Source organism: Ornithorhynchus anatinus, chromosome X5 (assembly GCF_004115215.2).
Source record: "Ornithorhynchus anatinus isolate Pmale09 chromosome X5, mOrnAna1.pri.v4, whole genome shotgun sequence".
NCBI lineage: Eukaryota > Metazoa > Chordata > Mammalia > Monotremata > Ornithorhynchidae > Ornithorhynchus > Ornithorhynchus anatinus.
The window spans coordinates 68,449,192-68,470,278 of record NC_041753.1 but is presented as its reverse complement, the minus strand read 5'-3'; the positions used below and the strand labels follow the sequence as shown (position 1 = coordinate 68,470,278).

The window sequence follows — 21,087 nt, the reverse complement described above, 5'->3', positions numbered from 1 at the left end:
CAGGTATTTGGGAAAACATCGAAACATTAAGCAGATGAACAAAGCTAAGGCCAAACCAGGAAAACTTCTTACCTCTTTTTTAGTAAAAGCTATGAGAACTGTCAGCAATACCCGGGTAAATTTCATTCTACTGAAAACTGCCAGACACTGCTGATGCTAGAAGAAAAGAACGACCTTAAAGTTAACATGTACACTGCGTTCCGAAACCGAGGTTTTATTATATGCAATATTTCTACACTGGTCTCTAACAGAGAGCATCTACTTCCTTCCAATGGGAGAAACAGCCAGATCCATTACGAGAAAATGTATTAATTACTCAGCGATCTCTGATCCCGAACTACTTAGCAATACAGCAGCACTAAAAATCCACAGGAGAAAAAAAGGAAAAAAAAACCAAAAACCCAAAACTCCCGATTATCAAACTGATCTTTTTCTTGAGCTCGAAAGCGGTGCAGTCTCAGAATCTAGTTCACACGAGAACAAGGAGCAGTATCTGGTGGAAGGCCCTTTGTCCAAGCCCTCGGCTTTCAACCCGGTTCTGCCACCGACTGTGTGACTCCGGGGAAGTCCTCGGAAGACAATGGCCCAAATCCAACTTCTCCCTTCCTCACGTGGCCTCTGGTCTATTTGACCCTATGGTTAATACCAGTCAGTGTATTCCAGTTGGGTCACTTTTTCATCTGAGTATGGTGGGGAATTTGGGGCAGGACAAAAGGGAGAGGGGAAACAGAGGGATGGGGGAGGAGGAGAGAACGGGAAAAGAAGGGAGAGGAGGAGAGACCGGGGAGGAGAAGGAAAGGCAGAGGGAGGGGGAGGAAGGGGAAGAGACAAAAACGGGGGGGGGGGGGGGGGAGAAGGAAGAGGGGGAGGAAGGGGAGGAGAGAACAGAGAAAGGAAGGGAGAGGAGGAGGAGAAGAGACAGGGGAGGAGAAGGCAAGGCATGAACAGTAGAACCTCCTCAGGGATCCTGAGCTGACACTGCTGCTGCTGCTGACGTGATGGCTCCCGGTTGGGAAGTGGTACAGCTCAGCGGGGTCTTAAAAGTTGCCACAGTGGCTCCAATCGATCAATGGTATCTACTGGGCGCAGAGCACTGAACTAAGCACCTGGCAGAGGGCGATACTACGGAGTCGGCCGGCCCGATCCCTGCCCTACGACGCTGGGCTCGGGACGGCCGTCAATCAGTGGCACCTCTCGAGTGCTGGCCGTGTGCAGAGCCCTGCACCAAGCGCTTGGAGAGTACGAGAGAGTCAGCAGACCCGATCCCTGCCACAGCCAACATCCTGGCTCTACCTCCAGCCCCTTTCTGCCCAAATCACTTCTCCCCATCTTTGAAGAGTTCCTTTACAACAGCTTCCCCATACGAGGGCCCCGTTCACATTACGATGTCAGCATTAAAAGGAAAGCCACTCGGATAGTCTCTCTCGAAAATTAAGTTCAATTACTTCCAGTTCAACGTCCGGATCTCTCTCTTCTCCTTGCCGACTTCGAGTGCTCTAAAATGAAAGGATTTGGAATGACGACCAAAAAGTAATATCATCAGGCAGAAATACGGAGGAATCTCATGCAAGGTTTGGTCGAAAGAACTAGGCTACATGAGCATTCATTTTAAAATTCTAAATGAAACCACTCTCCCTAAAATGCACAAAACTAGATGTCGGTGTGGACCTGATAATGTGAAATCTATTCCCGCTCTTCTCTTCTTGATTTACCTTGGGTAGTCATCAGAAAAGTCAAGGAGCGTGGCTGTGATTTTTCACCTAGTAGCCTAGGAAGTTTTTGTTTCCTAATGGTTTTGTCCCTCTGGGGCTCTCTGGACCTTTTTTAATGCAGCGTTCCATTGGCGGGTGGTTTTAATATGCCAAAAGCACAAAACTATCAGGAAGTCAAAACATCAGAGGCTAGTAGGTTCAAATTCACAGTCATTCACAGCCGTTTCCTGATGCGGCTAAGCCGCCGGATGTCAAAAATAGATTCCATAATGAACATTCAAGTGTTCAAGAGCAGGAATAAATTTCAAATGATCGGGTGTCTCAAACAGATGAAGGGGCTCAAAGGACTGCCCTTAGTAAAAAAAAACCAACAAAAAACCAAACCGAAACAAAACAAACAACCAACAAGCAAACCATGTGGTGTGGATTGTAAACTCTCTGGGTCAGCCTTCGACAGAGCTTTCAATTAACCTCAGCGTCTACTTTGACAGAGCTCCCTCTCCCCGCCAGCCCACCCTCTGCACAGGGACAGATCAGTCGGCTTTCGCGCCCTTTCTGTGTTGTCATGTTGGATGTCCACGGTGGCCGGCGTCTGTTTTCGCTCTGGCCTCCTCCTTGCCTCACTCTTCTCGCGCTCCTTTTTTGACCGCCCTGCGGCACGCCGCTCTATCTGTTCGTGTGGCGATCGCTTGGAGGAGGGGCTAGAGTGACCACTCCTGCCCTCGCCGGGCAGCTGGGCAATACACCTTAGTCCACTGCTAGCAGGCCTTCTCTCGCGCCTCTCTGAGGTCCAGGGGTCCCAAGCTGCATGGTGGCCTGGAGAGCGGTGTCTCTCTCCCGTGCCCAGGGCCTGCCAGGAGCCTGGGTCTTCCCTGGGGAACTTGCATTAAATGACAAATAGTAATAACAACAGTACTTGTGAAGTGCTCACTGTGTGTTCTAAGCACTGGGGTAGATACAAGTTAGTCGGGTTGGACACGGTCCCTGTCCCACATGGGGGCTCACGCTCTTCACCGCCATTTTCCGGATGAGGGGACTGAGGCCCAGAGAAGTGAAGTGACTCGCCCGAGGTCACACAGCAGACACGAGATGGAGTCGGGATGAGAACCCAGGTCCTTCGGACTCCCGGGCCGGGGCTCTAGCCACTGAGCCGCTCCGCTTCTCTTTCACAGATCGTCCAAGGGGGCTGAGACCATTCTTCAGAGTCGTCCCAGTACTCTACTCTGGGCCTCCCCTCCCCCGCGCCCCCAGCTTCTCGGGGCAGGGTCCTCCTCTGGGGGGGAGCCCAGGGCCTGGTAGACACCCCAAGGGGGTACCCTAAACCCTGAAAATCGGGGACCGCTGGCCGGACTGGCACAGGCACAATGTCTTTCTCCTCCAGCGAGGCAGGATGGAGAGTGCCCTCGCCAGTTCCGCCATTCTGCTCATAAAGCAGTTTGGTGCCAGTGGTCATGAGGTCCTTACAGATGCCTAGGGGATTCCAGATGCACAGCTGCACCTACCAGACACTGCAATTAGAAAAATCGGGCTTACTATTAATAAGGTTTTCTAATGAGTCACCGGTTTGGCTCTCTCATTCACCCCACACATCCAATCCGTCACCGAGACCTCCCGGTCTCACCTTTATAATATCGACAAGATCCGCCCTCTCCTCTCCACCCAAACGGCTATCTTACTGGTACGGGCTCTCATAATATCCCGGCTGGACTTTTGTGTCAGCCTTCTCTCCGATCTCCCTTCCTCCCGTCTCTCCCCGCTCCAGTCTATTCTTCATTCCGCCGCCCGGCTCATCTTCCTGCAGAAACGCTCTGGGCCTGTCACTCCCCTTCTTAAAAACCTCCAGCGGTCGCCCATCGACCTCCGCACGGAACATAAACTTCTCACTCTGGGTTTCGAGGCTTTCCGTCACCTCGCCCCTTCCTACCTCTCCTCCCTTCTCTCTTTCTACTGCCCACCCCGTAGGCTCCGCTCCTCTGCCGCCCACCTCCTCACCGGCCCCCGTTCTCAGCTATCCCGCCGTTGACCCCCGGGCCACGTCCTCCCACTGTCCCGGAACACCCTCCCTCCTCACCTCGGCCAAACTCTCTTCCCCTCTTCAAAGCCCTACTTAGAGCTCACCTCCTCCAAGAGGCCTTCCCACACTGAGCTTCCCCTTTTCCCTCTGCTGCCCCTCTACCCCCCCCTTCACCTTTCCTCAGCTAAGCCCCTTTTCCCCCCGGTTTCCCTCTGCTCCTCCTCCTCTCCCTTCCCCTCCCCTCAGCGCTCTGCTCGTCCGCTCATTTGTCTATATTTTTATTACCCTATTTATTTTGTTAATGAGATGTACATCCCCTCGATTCTATTTATTGCTATTGTTTTTGTCTGTCTCCCCCGATCAGACTGTGTGCCCGTCAATGGGCAGGGATTGTCTCTATCTGTTGCCAAATTGTCCATTCCAAGTGCTTAGTACAGTGCTCTGCACATAGTAAGCGCTCAATAAATACTACTGAATGAAATGAATGAATGACGGGTTGGGTTTGCTTATTTGGAGCAGTTTTCTCTCTCGACTTATAAAGAGAATTCAGTCATCACTGTTGTCCGGTTCGCTGGGAAATTTTAAGCTACACTCGTAGGGAGGGCTAGACTCCCTACTATGAGAAGCAGCGTGGCTCAGTGGACAGAGCGCGGGCTTAGGAGTCAGTGATCACGGGTTCTAATCCTGGCTCTGCCACTTGTCAGCTGTGTGACTTTGGGCAAGACTTTGGGTGCCTCAGTTACCTCAACTGTAAAATGGAGATTAAGACTGTGGGCCCCACGTGGGGCAACCTGATTCCCTTGTATCTACCCCAGCGCTTAGAACAGTGCTCGGCACATAGTAAGCGCTTAACAAATACCAACATTATTATTATTATCAGACTTGCTACCCTGAATATAGACCGCCGTGCGTGTTTGTGTATGCATGCGTACAGAAAGAACATAGCACCCGTCTTAACGAGGAGTACAGAAAAAATATTACTTTGACTATAAATTAATTAATTTGCTCAGACCTTCTAAGAGTACGTAAGTGATAGGAGGGTGCAACATTTCACTAACGAACAGAAATGGAGTTCGCTCTGTGGCTACCGGCAATCGGTTTACCAGAAGCTTTCAGTACTAACGTCCTCCGTGTTCAAAGACAAAGGCGTAGCGGGTGAATCCTACCTCTTTTGTACAAAATCAAGTGGAAGACAAAGTCAGATTTCCAAAATGTATGATGAAAATTTGCACGGTGGAAAAGATGGAGACATCGTAAGGGAAAAACGACCCCCAACGACCAGGAAAAAAAAAATATGTACCTTTACTCTTCTTTGCATGTCATCTTCTACATCTTTTAGCATGCCTATAATTGAGACATCAAGTTTAAAAGGTGACAGGACTACTGTCCCAAAGAAAACACACAAAATGCAAAGCACCAAATAAGATTCTTGGAGAGGGTTTTACCTGTTACTCGCAGATCTGTTACATTGTTAGCCATTTTAAACCCATAAGTCATGGACTGGAAATCTTCCTGAAGAGAAAAGGGATAATTGAGAGGGTCAACTCAAACCACCTGAGCTGGAGGCAAGAGCCAAACTAGTCAATTATCTTTCTTAGGGAGTCACTGCTCATCGGTGGGGCGGCTCGGCACATTTATCCGAAGCCAGAGTTGGACGTCTCGGCTTGTCTCGATGCCCTTATCACATTAATAACCACGAGGCATCCGCCTGAATTCGTATTTATATCGAAGCACTCGGATCCACGGATGCAAGGAGACTATAATGATCCACTGCCGCTTCAAGTTAGGACAAGACGTCTCAGGGACAGTCTGCAAATACTGCACTGCGCCCTGAGCTTTGTGAACGGGAATGCCGCCATGTAGCCAAGGCTCATGACCTGAAGAGCCGCAAACCAAAAAACACCAATCTGACCAAAAGCCGCAGGCCCCCCGCCCCGCCAAAGAACAGCGGGCAGGCATTCTTGGGGAAGGGAGACAAATGGCGGACAGAACTGGGCCGGGGGGAGAGTGGCAGCGACAGCAAGAAAGAGCCGGTCAGGGCACGGGTGCAACAGTGAGAGTGGAGGAATGACAGTAAACCGTGAGCCTCGCGGCAGCTGAGACTTGACTACCTCCGCCGCGGAGCGACGACAGCATCCGTTCCAAAAGCCGCGGCCCGGAATAGTACCGGGCATCTCGTAGCAGGTGCCAGAGTTTGTTTGGAGTTTCTCCCTGTGTTTTCTCGATCCTCCTTTCGATAACTATCCCCTGGCTCCGTTTTCAAAGTTAAACGCTGACTTGGGCACCGGACTGCAAAGCCCATCCGTTTAAAGTGGTCGCGTGACATACCAGATTCCTGACTTGTGACATTCCAAAGGGTGGCTTCGACTTCCCAGATCTAAACAGGGCGGACCCCGGTTACTTCTCTCCCCATAAAACCCCAGGATAAATCAACTAGAACTCTCCGGCGAATGGCCGGCTTGCCGGCTCTGAGTATTCCGGAGAAAGATGACGGTGCCACTAGAGTCACTACAGGCAACCCCATCATCAGGACGCTGTGCAGAAGGGGGGATTTCTGCCATCCCGTTGCTGACGCTAGGGCTGACGTGAGATAATTCTGTCGCCTTCTGGGTCCAAAATAGCCTTTATGTAAAAACCACAGTTCCGACTAAACTGGATAGTCTGGATGATGGGTTTGATCTTCCCATACTGCATCCCTGCTTAAACTAAGAGCTATCACGTTTTGAAAATGGCCGGGACTTTTAAACGTCTGAGAGTGACCAGGGTCTTCTTGGGATGAGACCTCCGTGAGCGGTTAAGAGATGAATTTCGTTTCACCCGAAAAAAGAATATCACCTCTGATTCACCCAAACATTCCTTTCTCGCCTGGACTCTCCTTAAACCCTCTTGCCCAAATACCAAAGGGATAACACGTCTTGATACAAAGAGGGCAAGATGCAGGGGTGTAGATTTCACTTCAAGGGTGGAGGCTTAGCATAGTGTTCGGCACACAAGAGGCGCTCAATAAATCCCACTGATTGGAGGCAAACTTGGAGCAGGATTTTGAGGGGACAGGGTGGGGCGAGGGAGTGAGAGTCAGGTAGATGGACACAAACACACACACACACACACACACACACACACACACAGAGCAAACATGGAAAGCAATCAGGGCTTGGCAGGGGGTGGGTGGGTAGGTGAAGGGGATCTCAACTTCGGTCCCTTTCTTTCTGAGAGGGGTGAAGCCCACAGTCCCGATTCCGCGCGGAGCGATGACTCCACCGCCTTTGTGGAGTCGAGGCCCCCGGCAGGAGGTAAAACCCAAAGTCCTTCCTTAAAACGCTGCAAGTGAACGACTCCCTTTAAAACAAAAAACTTCGCCTTTGATTTCTTTTTTCTACTTATTGATTAGCTGTTCTTCCACAAAAAGAATGAAAGCAGCATTTGCATGAAAAGGAATAGGTAGTCAGCAGGAGTGCTAACTTTTCGTTTTGAGCTTGGGGGGGGTGTATGGATTGGAGGCATGATTTTGGAGGGGGTAAAGGGGAAGAAGAGGAACAAAATTCAATGAGAGAAGTGGGGGATGGAAGGAGTGGAGTAAGCTCACCAACAACTTCTCTGGGGTGTGCTGGGAGTCACCCCACGTCCTAGGCAGCTCCCCCCAACACCCCCCGAACCAGCTCCATGGGACTGCAGATCCTGTCCCGTGCAGAAGTGTGTACAGGGAAGGAGGAGGTGGAGGGAGGGGAGAGACGCCTGAAGTGAGCTGAGGCAGTCTAGACCATCCCCTCCAAATACTGTTTAACAGTCTTAAGTGCTCCCATAGTCAGTTACCCCCTACCTAGATCGTGAGCCTCTTATGGGACAGGAATTGGGTCTGAACTGGGTATCTCTGATTTAACAAGGTGCTTAAATATACCATTTTTAAATAACCAAGGTGCGGGAGTGGGTGGGGACGGGGGAAGAGGAAGAAAAGAGAGAGGGAAGAGGAAGAAAGGAGAGGAAGAGAAAAAAGGGAGGGAGGAAGAAAGGAGAGAGAGGGAGGGAGAGACAGAGAGGGAGGAGGAAGAAATGAGAGAGGGAGGGAGGGAGGGAGGAGAAAAAGGAAGATCAAGGTACTAATTCTTCGGCTGTGCTGGCTCCTTGGCCAGACCACTGTAATAAGCTCCAGAAACTTACCTCTTCAAAAACAGCAGCTTTGTTGACTTTTTCTCTTGCAATATCACAGATTTTTAAGACTCCCAGAGCAAAAGCTTTCATGGCAGGATCATCTATGAAGTCTGGATTGTGGATGTAAAGACAAGTGAACACCGTCTGGGCCAAGGAATGACCTTCTAACCACGTAATCTATGAAGAGATGAAAACTTGTTCATTTTTTTTTGTGGGGGCGGGAACCCGGGGAGAGATATTTGTAGTCCACGAAGCCCAAATTGCCCCAGTGTTATACCTGAAAAGGGATTTTACCCCAGGGACAAAATACAGGCTTCCCTCGAGGACCCACTTTCAATTTTCTTTGGCTCGCGTGTGTGGCAAGCAGTTTTGAGGTACCATGGTTTTCCACGGCTGTGGAGAACGCACTGTCATTTCACTGCAAGCAGGTGGCCAGGTGATAGCATCACGCTTCTCCATTACTGACTATATCGGTACATCGTTAGCTTTACACGGGGAGCTTAAGTGAAACGGTAAAGTTACGGTAACAATGAACTTTAGACAGTTGCATTACATTTAATTTAATCCCCACAGTTGGCAAGGGAAGCCTGTACATGATATGTAGTTTGAGAACAGAGTTTGAAAACGAACAATCATTTGTAAATACACCAGATTCTTACCAAGCAGCAAAAACACGTATCCATTATCCCTATTAACTCGGGCAAGGTTAGGTCTTTAATTTTAATGGTACCATCCTAAAAACGTTAAAGACAAAGAAAGAGGTTGGAGAACTTGGAAACATCGGAACAACCTTCTCCACCCCCACTCCCCACCCCTCTGCCGCCCCCATAAACTGAAACCAAAGTGTTTTTTCCTAGATTCAATCCCAAGGGAGACAGCTGAATTTTGGGGTTTGCATTTAGTGGATTCTGTTCACCGTTGGTACCGTCAATCGCTCGAACAACGGTATTTTTTCAGGGCTTCCTGTGAGCCGAGCACTGTACTCAGCGCTTAGGACGGTGGCTTGGCACATAGTAAGCGCTTAACAAATACCATCATTATTATTACTAAGCGCTTGCTGCAATATACCTGAGTTGGTAGACACATTCCCCGCCCACAATGAGCTTACTGTACCCAAATCTACGGTAAACGAGCATTACGTAGCAATTTTAACCATTAAGAGAAACATCATCATTATCATCATCATCATCAAGATATTTATTAAGCGTTTACTGGGGCCGAGCACTGAGCTAAGGTACAAGAGAATCAGATCGGATACAGTTCCCGTCCCTCCCGGGGCTCAACGACCCTAGAGGAGAGTGGGTAAAATGGCTGATCTCCCCTAATCTCTGACACAACTTGGAGACTAAAATGACTTTTATCCCTAGAAACGGCCAGCCCACGATAGAAATGCCCTGTCAAGGCTAATGGGAAAATTTCTATACGCCTAACATTACTGTACGTTTTGTATCAACGATGGGCTTCAATCAATGGTTTAGGGTTTCTTTTGTTTGAGGTTTTGTTTTTTTTCCCCCGAATCTATTGAATTACATATATTATGAAAGAACATTCACGTGTTGCAACACGAAGTGATATCCGAAGACCTTTTGACCAGCTCACTGAAATACTCTGGAGCTCCTGGGCTGAAAACGATTCTCCCGAGTAAGCGCACGATTATTCCGTCTACTCGGATTTGCTTTGCGTTTAAAATGTGGAATTGGCCGAAATAAAATCGGGTGACTTTACCTTGATCGCCTGTTCAAAATTGAGAACTTTTCTATTGACCTGATTTCCGATCATACCGGCATCCATCTTGGGATCCATCATTTCAATAGCGGACATGGCTTCAAAGAGTCCAAAGCTGGGGAAAGGGAAGTGACATATCACTAAAGGATCCCCTTTTACCGTGACCACGCCTTTTTATTGTTGCCACCGCTCTCCGACACTTCATCTGAAATGCATTTCCCTTCTCTGTATAGACAGAAGCATGCATCTGCATTAGATAAATATTCACACCAAAGCTCTAGGTGTAATTACGCATCAGTAAATGCCCTTTCCAAACCATAAAATCCTTCCATTTAGTGGCTTCCCTTGATTATTCCACAAACGGGGGAAAGAAAAGAATTCTTTAAAAAGGATGCACTATTACATTCTCTCAAAACCCCGGCTACGTCATAGAAAGAATATATTTTCTGCCAAAGGGAGACAATGTAGGAATACTTCTATTCAAGAATGCCGAAATCATTTTATTAATTTTCCAAAAGAAAATGCACTGACCTATATCTGACTCCACTCTGTCATCCTTCCCCATTCAATAATTTCTAGAACTGTTCCACGGTCCAATTGCCTTTCGGTCTGATTAATGTTTATGTTGAGCGTACCCATTTTTATGCAAAAATATAACATACTTTAACGGCTGACATAGGCATTCCTTTCATTTTCTTTGCACAAGCACGGCATGCTCATAAAAATGTGTCCTCTTAACATATGAATGGAAAGGTGAGAAGCATTAAAACAATATATTGGCTCCATTTTAGTGTAATAATATTGAGACAGCAGTCCTGCACGATCACGGAAATAGGCAAAGATTTCTAAAAGCATTTCATCTGAAATACGTATCCTCCTACAGCTTACATAAACAGCTTATATATATATATATTTTTCTTCTCTCTCTCTCTCTCTCTCTATATATATATATATATGCACACATACACATACATATAAAACCCAAGCCGCCGACACAGTCGGCTCGGGTAGCATTTCCCCCCTTCCTCCATCCCTAGGCCCAACAGGGGAAAGGATGGAGGGGCCAGAGGAGCGAGATGTGTATGTGATCAGAAATGGTTCCTCAGCCCTTGAAATTCCCTGGCAACCTCTTGGGGTTGCCAGTGGCTTTGAGGAGCTCTCAGACGGAGCTAGGAGTTGGGTTGGGTTGAACCCACCCTCCCCCGCCGTCCTTTAAGGATCTTAAGTGGCCCAGGCCAGGGGACACGAGACTCAATAACGGGAGAGGTGCTGGTTTCCCCGGTCACTCAGTCGATCAGTCGAACAATGCTATTGCCCGTTGACTGGGTGCAGAGCACAGTACTAAGCCCTAAGGAGAGTCCAGTCCAATCCAGTAAGTGGACACGTGCTCCCAGCTCACAGGGAATCATGCTCACTCTGCCTTGCCCCCCAGTTTCTCGCCTAGTCCCCTGCTACCCAGGCCACAGCCAGGTAGGACCGGGGGGTGGGGGCGCGGGGGAAGAGGGGGAGAGACCCGGGGAGACCCAAATACCTCCCTTCCTTTCTTCACCCCCCCCCAACCCCGACCTCCCTCTTCTGGAGTCTCCGCTTTGGGCCTGGAGGCCAGGACAGAGAAATAGATACTGATCGAATGGCCAGTGCCCCCCCCCCCCCCCACCCAGAACTGCTGCACCACTGAAACGTGGCTCATCTCTAACACCCCACCCCCTCCGGAGGGGTCGATACATGGGGGCTTTTAGTAAAACTCAAACAGAAACGGAAAATGAATTTACGGTGTACAATGCCTACCCCGGGGCTGGGCCCACAGTAAGTGCTTCACAGATATCACAATTATCATCATTATTCTTGTACACAATCAAACGACTCGGATCAGCACAGGAAGCGTTAGCTATACGCTCGGCGATATACTCACAGTTTGTCATGAAGCAGTTCACCCAACTTCAATTCTAAAACAGACAAGATAAACCATTACTGGAAATAGCCAAAAGGAAATGGGCATTTGTAGAGTGCCTCTCACTGATTTTGCCCAATAGTTACAGCACCGGATACCCGGATGGGTGCCTAGCTGTTTAATACAGATTTGGGAAAAAGCAATTGGAGGGAAGCAGCATGGCCTAGTGGAGAGGGCACGGGCCTGGGGTCAGCAGGTCTAATCCTGGCTCCTCCACGCGTCTGCTGTGTGACTTTGGGCGAGTCACTTCACTTCTCTGGGCCTCAGTTCCCTCATCTGTAAAACGGGGAATAAGACTGTGAGCCCTATGGGGGACAGGGACTGTGTCCAACCCGATTTGCTTGTATCCAGCCCAGCGCTTCGGACAGTGCCTGGCACGAAGTAAGCGCTTAACAAATACCCTTATTATTATTATTCCACCGAGTGCCAGAGTCCCCACACAGAGTAGGGCCTCAATACAACTTCTGGACTTATGACCTCTGACTCTTCTTGCTGCACCCAGGGAGCTCCCTTATATTAAGAGCATGGGGGGCGGAGGGGGGGGGGGAACAGGCCTACTCCAGCCCCCGGCCTTATTACCTGAACCCCAACCGACAGTCAAAAGAGAAATATCGCCCAAAATTAAAAAAATTATAATAAACGGCCCTTCCGGGCAGACCTCTCCACCGAAACTCCCACTCCGCCGATTACAGTGCTTCGAAAACATCTGCTTCTCCACGTGATCGCTTTTTTAAAATAGCAGTAACAAAGCCACTTGAACCTTAAAAAATGGCTGATCTATGTACCGTTTGTCTCACATCATCACGAATTGGCCTTAAAGAGAGAAACAACGAGTACACATTTATTCAAGGTATGGACGCTCTTATCTAAGCAGGAACGGTGGCTGGTTATCAGAGACCCCCGCCTCCCTCCCCAGGTCGGGGGTTTCGGACCAATGCTCTCCCATCAAGCTCCACTCCCTCACTCCCGCCTCCCCCCCACATCCCTCCCTCATCCAGAGCGGCAGAACGGCCATCTGAAACAGAGGGGCAATCCTCACCTGGCACATATATCTATACAGATCTGCATGCACCGCAAGCCACACCCACACATACGTGTATACCCCCACACCCCCCCCCACACACACCACAGACTCCACCAAGAAAGTAGCCGTAGAATCCGAAGACCCAGCGCAAAGTGACGTCGTCTTACCGTGGATCAAAGGCAGATTCGAATGTTCTTTCCGAACGGTATAAAATCGCTTTAGATATTAAAGCGGGCAGATGGAGGATTGGCAGCACATTGCAAATGATAATAATAATAATGATGGTGGTATTTGTTAAGCGCTTACTATGTGGAAAGCACTGTTCTAAGCGCCGGGGGGGGATCCAAGGTGATCAGGTTGGCCCACGTGGGGCTCCCAGTCTTCATCCCCATTTTCCAGATGAGGTCACTGAGGCCCAGAGAAGTGAAGTGACTCGCCCAAAGTCACACAGCTGGCAAGAGGCGGAGCCGCGATTAGAACCCATGACCTCTGACTCCCAAGCCCGGGCTCTTTCCACCGAGCCACGCTGCTTCCATATCCAGAAGTACTGCAACAAGGCAGAAGAGGATGTGCACTACTATCCACGCTAGTATCACAGACTACTGTTACATTCAAAACCTGAATGCCAAATACTTTCAACGGGCTTAAAAATAAGCACACAGCGGCAGGCTCTACTTACAATCCTGATTGTTCTTATAAATTGGATCTCATCGAGAAATTGGAGAGGATCAGAAACAAATGAATTTGCAATGACATTTATTACTGGGGCTTACCTTTTTAATAAATACATTAAAAGTGCACCCATTGCTTAAAGGCTTCTGGGCACTCACAGAACTCCGTGGATTTCATTTGACGTTTAAAAACACGGGCAGGCAGACACCACCGTAGGAAAAAAGAAACCGCCGATGCTAAGCAATGATCGGGATCCATTAGACCCGGGGGGGGGGGCCGCGCACCTTCTACTGAAAGCGGGATCCGGAAGAAGGCGGAGCTCTGCCGGAACGCACCGGAGAGGAAATTCTAGACCATCACCAAAAAATACTTGGTGTTCAGTTCTTAACTCAAACCTCGGTGGGACCGGCTCAGATGTTTTTACTCGGTTGCGAACAGAAGGAAGATGACACAACGGATCGCCCTCAAACAAGACTAACTTCAACACCCCACACTTGTACGGTCCTCAAGCAGCTAAGCTAGGCCAATTTTCCAGGCCCGGCCGACTCATCAAATCTTCTCGGCCCTGGATCCGGCCCCGACTCCAGGGCTCCGCTGTTACAGAGTCTGGCCTTCGGCTGGAGCCAAAAGTTGGCGGGGGGGGGGGGGGAAAACTGTGTTTTCTTAGCGATTGTGCTTTTGAAACTAGCCAACCCGTACAAGACACTAGGCTGGGCAACCGATCGAGGCGCGAAGTCTTCCAGCCACAGCTCCATCTCCCCGGTCAGTCCCCGGCAGTCAGACGGACACTGGGAGAGGGGACGGGGATGCGATCGGGCCTCTAGGATACCGCTTGACGGCCGGGGACCGTTTGGAGGTATTAAACGTAGTCAAATCTGACGACCCTGGAGGAACTGCAGAAGCAGGAAGGTGAAGCACTGACAGCCGTGGGAGACGGACTGCCATTTCCTCGGTTTTCTCTTTTAGAGTCCTGCACTGGTTTAGGCCAGCCTGCAGGCCGGGTTACGTAGGAACGCCAAAAACCACCTCCCAAAGTCAAAACGTACAATCAAATCCCGGTACCTTCACCAAACCACCGGTGTCTGCTTAGGTCACAGCGATCACCAGTTAAATAAACTGGGGTGGGGGGGTGGGGTGGGGCGGGGCGCAACCCCTCCTAGCAGTTAAAAATCAACATGCGGTCAGAGATCACATGGAAAACTCCCCAACCACCGTGTGTTTCTCGTTCTGCGGGCTTTAGCTTTTTTACGGCACCCACGTCTTCCGTGTGTTATCCGTGCTTTTTTTAATTATGAAAGCATCCGGGGGGTGGGGGAGAAGGGAAACCGGCCTGATAATCCGCTTTATTTTTTGTTCCCAACGACGTCGAGTCCGGTTTCGCACGCAAGCTTAATCACGAGTGGCCGACGAAGGCATCGCTGCACGGCCCTCTCGGGGAGAAAATCCTCCCCCCATCCCAGGATTTCTTTTTCCGGCAAGCGGGGCCGGTGTCCCGTATCCTCTCGAGGAATTCGGTATCCCCGGCCCGACAGCCGCGACCTACCTCGACAAGCCTCTTCGAAATCTTGGGTGATGTCTATCCAAGTCGCATCGCTTTTTTCCAGCTTTTCGGGAATGCCGAGCTCCCATTCCGAATCGTCCTCTTCCAACGATGCCTTCATGACCATGATACCTGGGAACCCCGCGGTGAAGACGATGAGCCCGAGGACTGAAACGGCGCCTCTGCCTTTCGATTCTTTCGGGGGGGCGTTTTAGGAAGAAGGGATTCGAGCGCACGCCCCGGCGCTGACAAAGGGCTCCTTTCTCGCTCCGTCTGTTTGTTTGGATTTGGGGAGATCGGAAGCCCCGCGGAGGGAAATGGCCCTTTTCCCGGACTGCCCCGAGTTGCGATCTGCACGTTGTGGCCAAGAGATGGAAAAAAAAAAAAAAAAAAAAGTCCCGGAAGGCTCATTGGGAAAAGCTCTTCTCCATTGCGCCTTTGTTGGCTCTGAAGGACGGGAGAACCTTCCTCGTCGTGCGGTTCGGTCCGGGATTTGGGGGCGGGAGGGGAGGGGGAGAGGAGCCACCCGAAAGGACAAGGTGCCTTTGGCCAGGGGGGCTAGCGAGAGATCGTGGAGCCCCCCCCCCCCCCGGCGCCCGCCCCGCTGCAGAGCTCCACGAGGGGCTTCGGGTGGGAGATCCCCCACCCCTCGGGCGGGGCGGCCTGGGGAGCGGGGCTCCCGGGGGGGGGGGCGGGGATTAAGGAAAAGGGGTCGGGGGCGGGGGACGGGACCGCACCCGCACGGCTTCAACTACGGGGTGCTATCCCCCCGGGGGGGGGGGGGGGGGGTTCAGCCCCCCTCCCCCCCCCCCGTCTTTCCCAGCACCTACCGATTGGGCTCCCGCCGCCTGCCACCGTCCCAGCTCCGGAAACAACACGCCTCCGCCGGCCCCCTTCCCCCCCCCACCCCCCCCTCCCTCCTCCCTCTTCTCCCCCCGCCCAGCCGGGGCCGGGCCGGCCGGCAGCGCGCATGCGTACGCGCTGCTGGCGGGGGCCCCGCCCCCCGCCCCCCGCCGCGCGCGCCTCCTCCAAGGAGCCGGCTTCGGTCGGTCGCTCGTGCGCTCGTTGGGCCGCTCGCGCGCCGGTGGGGTCGCCCGCCCCGTCTTCGCTCTTGCTCTCGCGGGAACAGTGGCCGCGTTCCTCCACACTCCCACAGGATTTTCCTCGGGGGCAAAAGAACCCGAGCCGTCGATTGACCTTTTTTCTTTTTTTTAACTTTTGGAGCGGCGCGTATCTTGCGTTGTCGCCGTCGCGGGTCGACGGGGTCATTCGGCCGAAGCACCGGACGCTCCTGGGGGTTGACCGGCTCGGGGAAGGAGCTGGGGAGGACCGGTCCGGTTGGAGCCTTATGTGATGTCACCGCGGCCCATAGTGACTTTAATAGCACCCGTGATATCTGTTAAGCGCTCGCTGTGTGTCAGGCGCTGTACTCAACGCTGGGTGGATAAAGGCCGATCTGGTAGGACACAGTCCCGCTCCCCCCATGGGGCTCACGGTCCTCACCCCCGTTTTCCAGATGAGGGAACCGAGGCCCAGAGAAGTAGAGTGACCCGTCCAAGGTCTCACAGCAGACGTGGGGCGGAGCCGGGATTAGAACCCAGGTCCTAAGAAGGGAGCCCTTTGTCAGCGGCTGGGCGACTGCGGGCGAGTCACTGCACTGCGCCTCAGTGACCTTGTCTGCAAAATGGGGATCGACCGGGAGCCGCACGTGGGACGACCCGATTCCCCCGTATCTCCCCCAGCGCTTAGAACGGCGCTCTGCACATAGGAAGCGCTTAGCAGATACCGACGTTATTCAACGGGGTCTCCTCGGTCGCTGAACCCCCACATTCGCTCTCGGGGACCGGCGGACGCACCCGGACCCGTGCTATCGAGCGAACGCTTACCGATAATGATAATCGTCGTATTGAAGCGCCCCTTCCGCACCGAGCCCCGGGTGCCTGCGAGGAAATGAGACTGGATGCAGTCCCCTGGCCCCCGTGGGGCTCGCGGTCTCCAGCCCCATTTTACGGATGAGAAGGCCGAGGCCCAGAGAAGCGAAGCGACTCGCCCGAGGTCACGCAGCGGACCCGGGGTCGGGATAAGAATGATGTCGGTATCTGTTAAGCGCTTACTATGTGCAGAGCACTGTTCTAAGCGCCGGGGTAGACACGGGGGAATCGGGTCGTCCCACGTGGGGCTCACGGTCTTCATCCCCATTTTACAGATGAGGTAACTGAGGCACAGAGAAGCGAAGCGACTTGCCCACAGTCACACAGCTGACAGGTGGCCGAGCCGGAATTCGAATCCATGACCTCTGACTCCAAAGCCCATGCAAATCCGTGTCCTCCGTCTCCCAGCCTCTTTCCACTGGACTGTGCCGTGCAGAGCGCTTCGGAGGATGCAACACAGCGATATAACAGACAGATTCCCTGCCCACGGATTTGCTTTGGGGGGCATCTGATCAGTCGATAGATCAATCTGTATTCATTCAGTGACGTTTATTGAGCGCTTACTGTGTGCGAAGCACTCGGGAGAGTACAATATAACAGCAATAGTGGTATTTGTTAAGTGCTCACTCTGTGCCAAGCACCGTTCGAAGCACTGGGGCCGTTACAGGGTAATCGGGTGTCCCACGTGGGGCTCACGGTCTTCATCCCCATTTTACAGAGGAAGTAACGGACCCAGAGGATAACTATGGTAACTAAGCGTTTACCGTGTGCCCGGCACGGTTCTAAGCGCTGGGATAGATACGGGGCCGTCAGGTTGTCCCACGTGGGGCTCACGGTCTTCATTCCCATTTTACAGAGGAGGTCACCGAGGCCTAGAGAAGTTAAGTGGCTTGCCCACGGTCACACGGCGGGCAAGTGGCGGAGCCGGAATCAGAACCCACGTCCTCCGACTCCCAACCCCGGGCTCTTGCCACGAGGCCAAGCTGCTTTAACGACAGACACGTTCCCTGCCCACGATGACGGTCTAGAGATGAGCTTAGAGAAGCAGCGTGGCTCAGTGGAAAGAGCCCGGGCTTTGGAGTCAGAGGTCATGAGTTCAAATCCCGGCTCTGCCACTTGCCAGCTGTGTGACTGTGGGCAAGTCGCTTCACTTCTCTGTGCCTCAGTTACCTCATCTGTAAAATGGGGATGAAGTCTGTGAGCCCCACGTGGGACAACCTGATTCCCCTGTGTCTACCCCAGCGCTTAGAACAGTGCTCGGCACATAGTAAGCGCTTAATAAATACCAACATTAATTAATTAATTAATTAGCTCGCGGTTTATAGAGGGCTTCCCGTGGCAGGGCACCTAACTGAGTACTTGAGGAACGTACGGTAGATGTAAAGGAAGTCCTTTGCCCTTGAGTAGCTCAGAGTACATTGGGTGATGGGATGGGGATGTAATATAATAATAACGGTATTTATGGTATAATGGACATGCTCCTCGATGGCAGCGATGGCACGGCTGGAAGGAGATATGGAGGAGGAGGGGCCGCGGAGCCTTCTCGTCCTCTCGGGCGGCTACGGCGGCCGCCACCGGAGGATCCAGCTTCAGCTCATCCCGGACTGTTCCCCGGAGATTCCGGCAAGCGGCAGAACGATGCGTTTCCGACAGTTCCGTAAGGTTCCACCGTAAAGGGGGCCGGGAATGAACAGCCCCCAACATCCAGCGGCAACTTTTCCGTCCGGACGGCAGCGTCCGGCAACGGCGGATAGAAACCGCCGTTCCTTGGGTTATCCCTCGGTCTCCTCTTTCTTCTAGTCCCTTTCTACTTCTCTCTCTGTCCCTCCCTCTTTACCTCTCTCTGTCTTCTATCTTTCTCCTTGGCGGGTCATCCCTCTCACTCTCCTGCTTCTCCTAGTCTCTGTCTGCTTCTCTCTCAAAAAGGTCCTTCCCCTCCTCTCCCCCAATCGCCGTTATTAAAGGCCCATCTCCTCCAAGAAGCCTTCCCTGACTAAGCCCTCCTTTCTTCTCCCACTCCCCTCTGCGCCGCTCTGGACCTGCTCCTTCATTCATCCTCCCTCCCATCACCACAGTACATATGTATGAATCTGTATGCATCTATAATCTATTTATTTATCTCTAATAACGTCTGTCTCCCCCTCTAGGCCGTGAGCTTGTCACGGGCAGGGAATGTGTCTGTTATTATAGCGTACTCTCCCAAGCGCTTAGTCCAGTGCTTTGCACACAGTAAGAGCTCAGTAAATACGATTGAATGAATGAATCTCTCTGTCCCTCCGTCCCTGCCTCTCTCTCTCTCTCTCTCTCTCTGTTATCTCGCTTTCTCTTCAGTGGGTTGTCCTCCTCATTCTCCCGCTTCTCCTAGTCACTTTCCACTTCTCTCCGTCTGCCCTCTCTTTCTCTTTGCCTCTGTCCCTTCCCCCTTCTTTTAGGCCCTCCCCTCCTCCTCATCCTAATGATTCATTTTTATGGTAATTGTTAAGTGCTTACTAGGTGCCAGGCACTGTCCTAAACTCTGGAGTAAATACAAGATGATAATTTTGGTATTTGTTAAGCGCGTACTATGTGCCAAGCACTGTTCTAAGCACTGGGGAAGATACAAGGTAAACAGGTTGTCCCACATGGGGTTCGCGGTCTTAATCCCCATTTTCCAGATGAGGCAACTGAGGCCCAGAGAAGCGAAGTGACTTGCCCAAGGTCACACAGCTGATAAGTGGTGGAGCCGGGATCAGAACCCACGACCTCTGACTCCCAAGCCCGTGCTCTTTCCATCGGACACGGTCTCTGTTCCACATGGGACTCGCGGCCTAAGGGGGAAGAGAGGACGGGTACATTATCCCCATTTTACAGATGAGGAAACTGAATAATAATAATGGGGGTATTTGTTAAGCGCTTACTATGTACCAAGCGCTGCTCTAAGCGCTGGGGGTGGGGTTGTCCCACGTGGGGGCTCACGGTCTTCATCCCCATTTTACAGATGAGGGAATTGAGGCCCAGAGACGTTAAGTGACTTGCCCAAGGTCACACAGCAGACAAGTGGCGGCGAGAAGTGAAGTGACTTGTCCGAGATCCCTCAGCCGGCCAGTGGTAGAAATGGGATTGGAACCCACGGCTCCCGACTCGCAGTCCTCTGCTCTTTCCACCAGACCACAGTGTTTCTCGTTATTCAATTGTGAATTATTTATTTGGACTACTCTCATTGTAAATATTTTAGGTCTGTCTCCTCCATTATAGTTTCAGCTCCCTCACGGGCAGGAAATGTGCAACTTTTTGTTTTTGTCGCTCCCAGACTCTTAGCACAGACCATTGCATCCAGTGAATGCTTAAAAAAATACTACTACTAATAATAATGGTATTTGTTAAGCGCTTACTATGTGCCAAGCACCGTTCAAAGCGCTGGGGGGGATGCAAGGTGATCAGGTTGTCCCACGGGCTTAAGTTTTCATCCCCATTTTCCAGATGAGGCCCAGAGAAGTGAAGCGGCTGGCCCCAAGTCACACAGCTGGCAAGCGGCGGAGCTGGGATTAGAACCCACGACCTCTGACTCCCCAGCCCGGGCTCTTGCCACCGAGCCACTCTGCTTCTCATATTACTGCTCCTCCTAATAGTTCTCCTTCCGCTACCTCTACTTCCGAAAAGCGGCGTGGCTCGGTGGCAAGAGCCCGGGCTGGGGAGTCAGAGGTCGTGGGTTCTGATCCCGCCTCTGCCGCTTGCCAGCTGTGGGACTCTGGGCGAGTCGCTTCACTTCTCTGGGCCTCTGTGCCCTCATCTGGAAAATGGGGATGAAGACTGGGAGCCCCACGGGGGACAACCCGATCACCTTCTATCCCTCCCAGCGTTTAGAAGAGTGCTTGGCGCAAAGTAAGCGCTTAACAAATACCAACATTATTATCATTATTATTATTATTATTACTGCTACTACTTGTTTTGTTTTGCCGTCTGTCTCCCCCTTTTAGACCGTGAGCCCCTCGTCGGGCAGGGATTGTCTCTGTCTGTTGTCGAACGTACATTCCGAGCGCTCGGTCCAGTGCTGTGCACGCAGTAAGCGCTCAATAAATACGACTGAATGCTCCTGAGAGGAACAGTGCTTGAGCTCCTGGCTGCGCGAAGCGGGGTCACCTTGGGTCTAAACAGTTGCGACCTTTCCAACGTGCAGAGAGCCACAGGTCAGGACTTCTCCTGGGGGTGGGAAATGGAAAGGGAGAGGGAGGCTCCGCGGTTGTCGGCGTCACCCCGTGACCCCCAGAACTCGGGTGGGCGGGGGAGAGTAGCGGACTCCATCTGGCCGGATCTAGCTTTCCCCGCCGGCTGACGTTTAAAAATCCATCCTTTGCCAGCGGTCTGCTTTTGTCTGAGACCTAGGGGGCCT

General features: G+C 51.8%; 1 protein-coding gene across 11 annotated transcripts in view; it reads right to left on the bottom strand.

The window, feature by feature from the left end:
- Positions 1 to 15,685, bottom strand: part of NAA35 (N-alpha-acetyltransferase 35, NatC auxiliary subunit) — a 46,354-nt gene extending 30,669 nt beyond the window's left edge. For 2 of the 11 annotated variants that reach the window (XM_029054972.2, XM_029054973.2), the window contains exons 1-9: positions 14,791 to 14,914; positions 11,513 to 11,546; positions 9,601 to 9,715; positions 8,535 to 8,609; positions 7,885 to 8,052; positions 5,172 to 5,238; positions 5,027 to 5,070; positions 1,446 to 1,496; positions 73 to 156 (exon numbers count right to left, since the gene is read on the bottom strand). In XM_029054972.2, coding sequence (XP_028910805.1) covers positions 73 to 156; positions 1,446 to 1,496; positions 5,027 to 5,070; positions 5,172 to 5,238; positions 7,885 to 8,052; positions 8,535 to 8,609; positions 9,601 to 9,715; positions 11,513 to 11,546; positions 14,791 to 14,914 — 762 coding nt within the window. Of the gene's footprint in view, positions 1 to 72; positions 157 to 1,445; positions 1,497 to 5,026; positions 5,071 to 5,171; positions 5,239 to 7,884; positions 8,053 to 8,534; positions 8,610 to 9,600; positions 9,716 to 10,131; positions 10,334 to 11,512; positions 11,547 to 12,209; positions 12,310 to 12,336; positions 12,365 to 12,742; positions 12,910 to 14,790; positions 15,270 to 15,617 lie in introns of those variants that run through there. The other 9 variants (XM_029054964.1, XM_029054963.2, XM_029054969.2 and 6 more) reach the window with 9 other exon arrangements.
- Between the last annotated feature and the right edge of the window lie 5,402 nt (positions 15,686 to 21,087).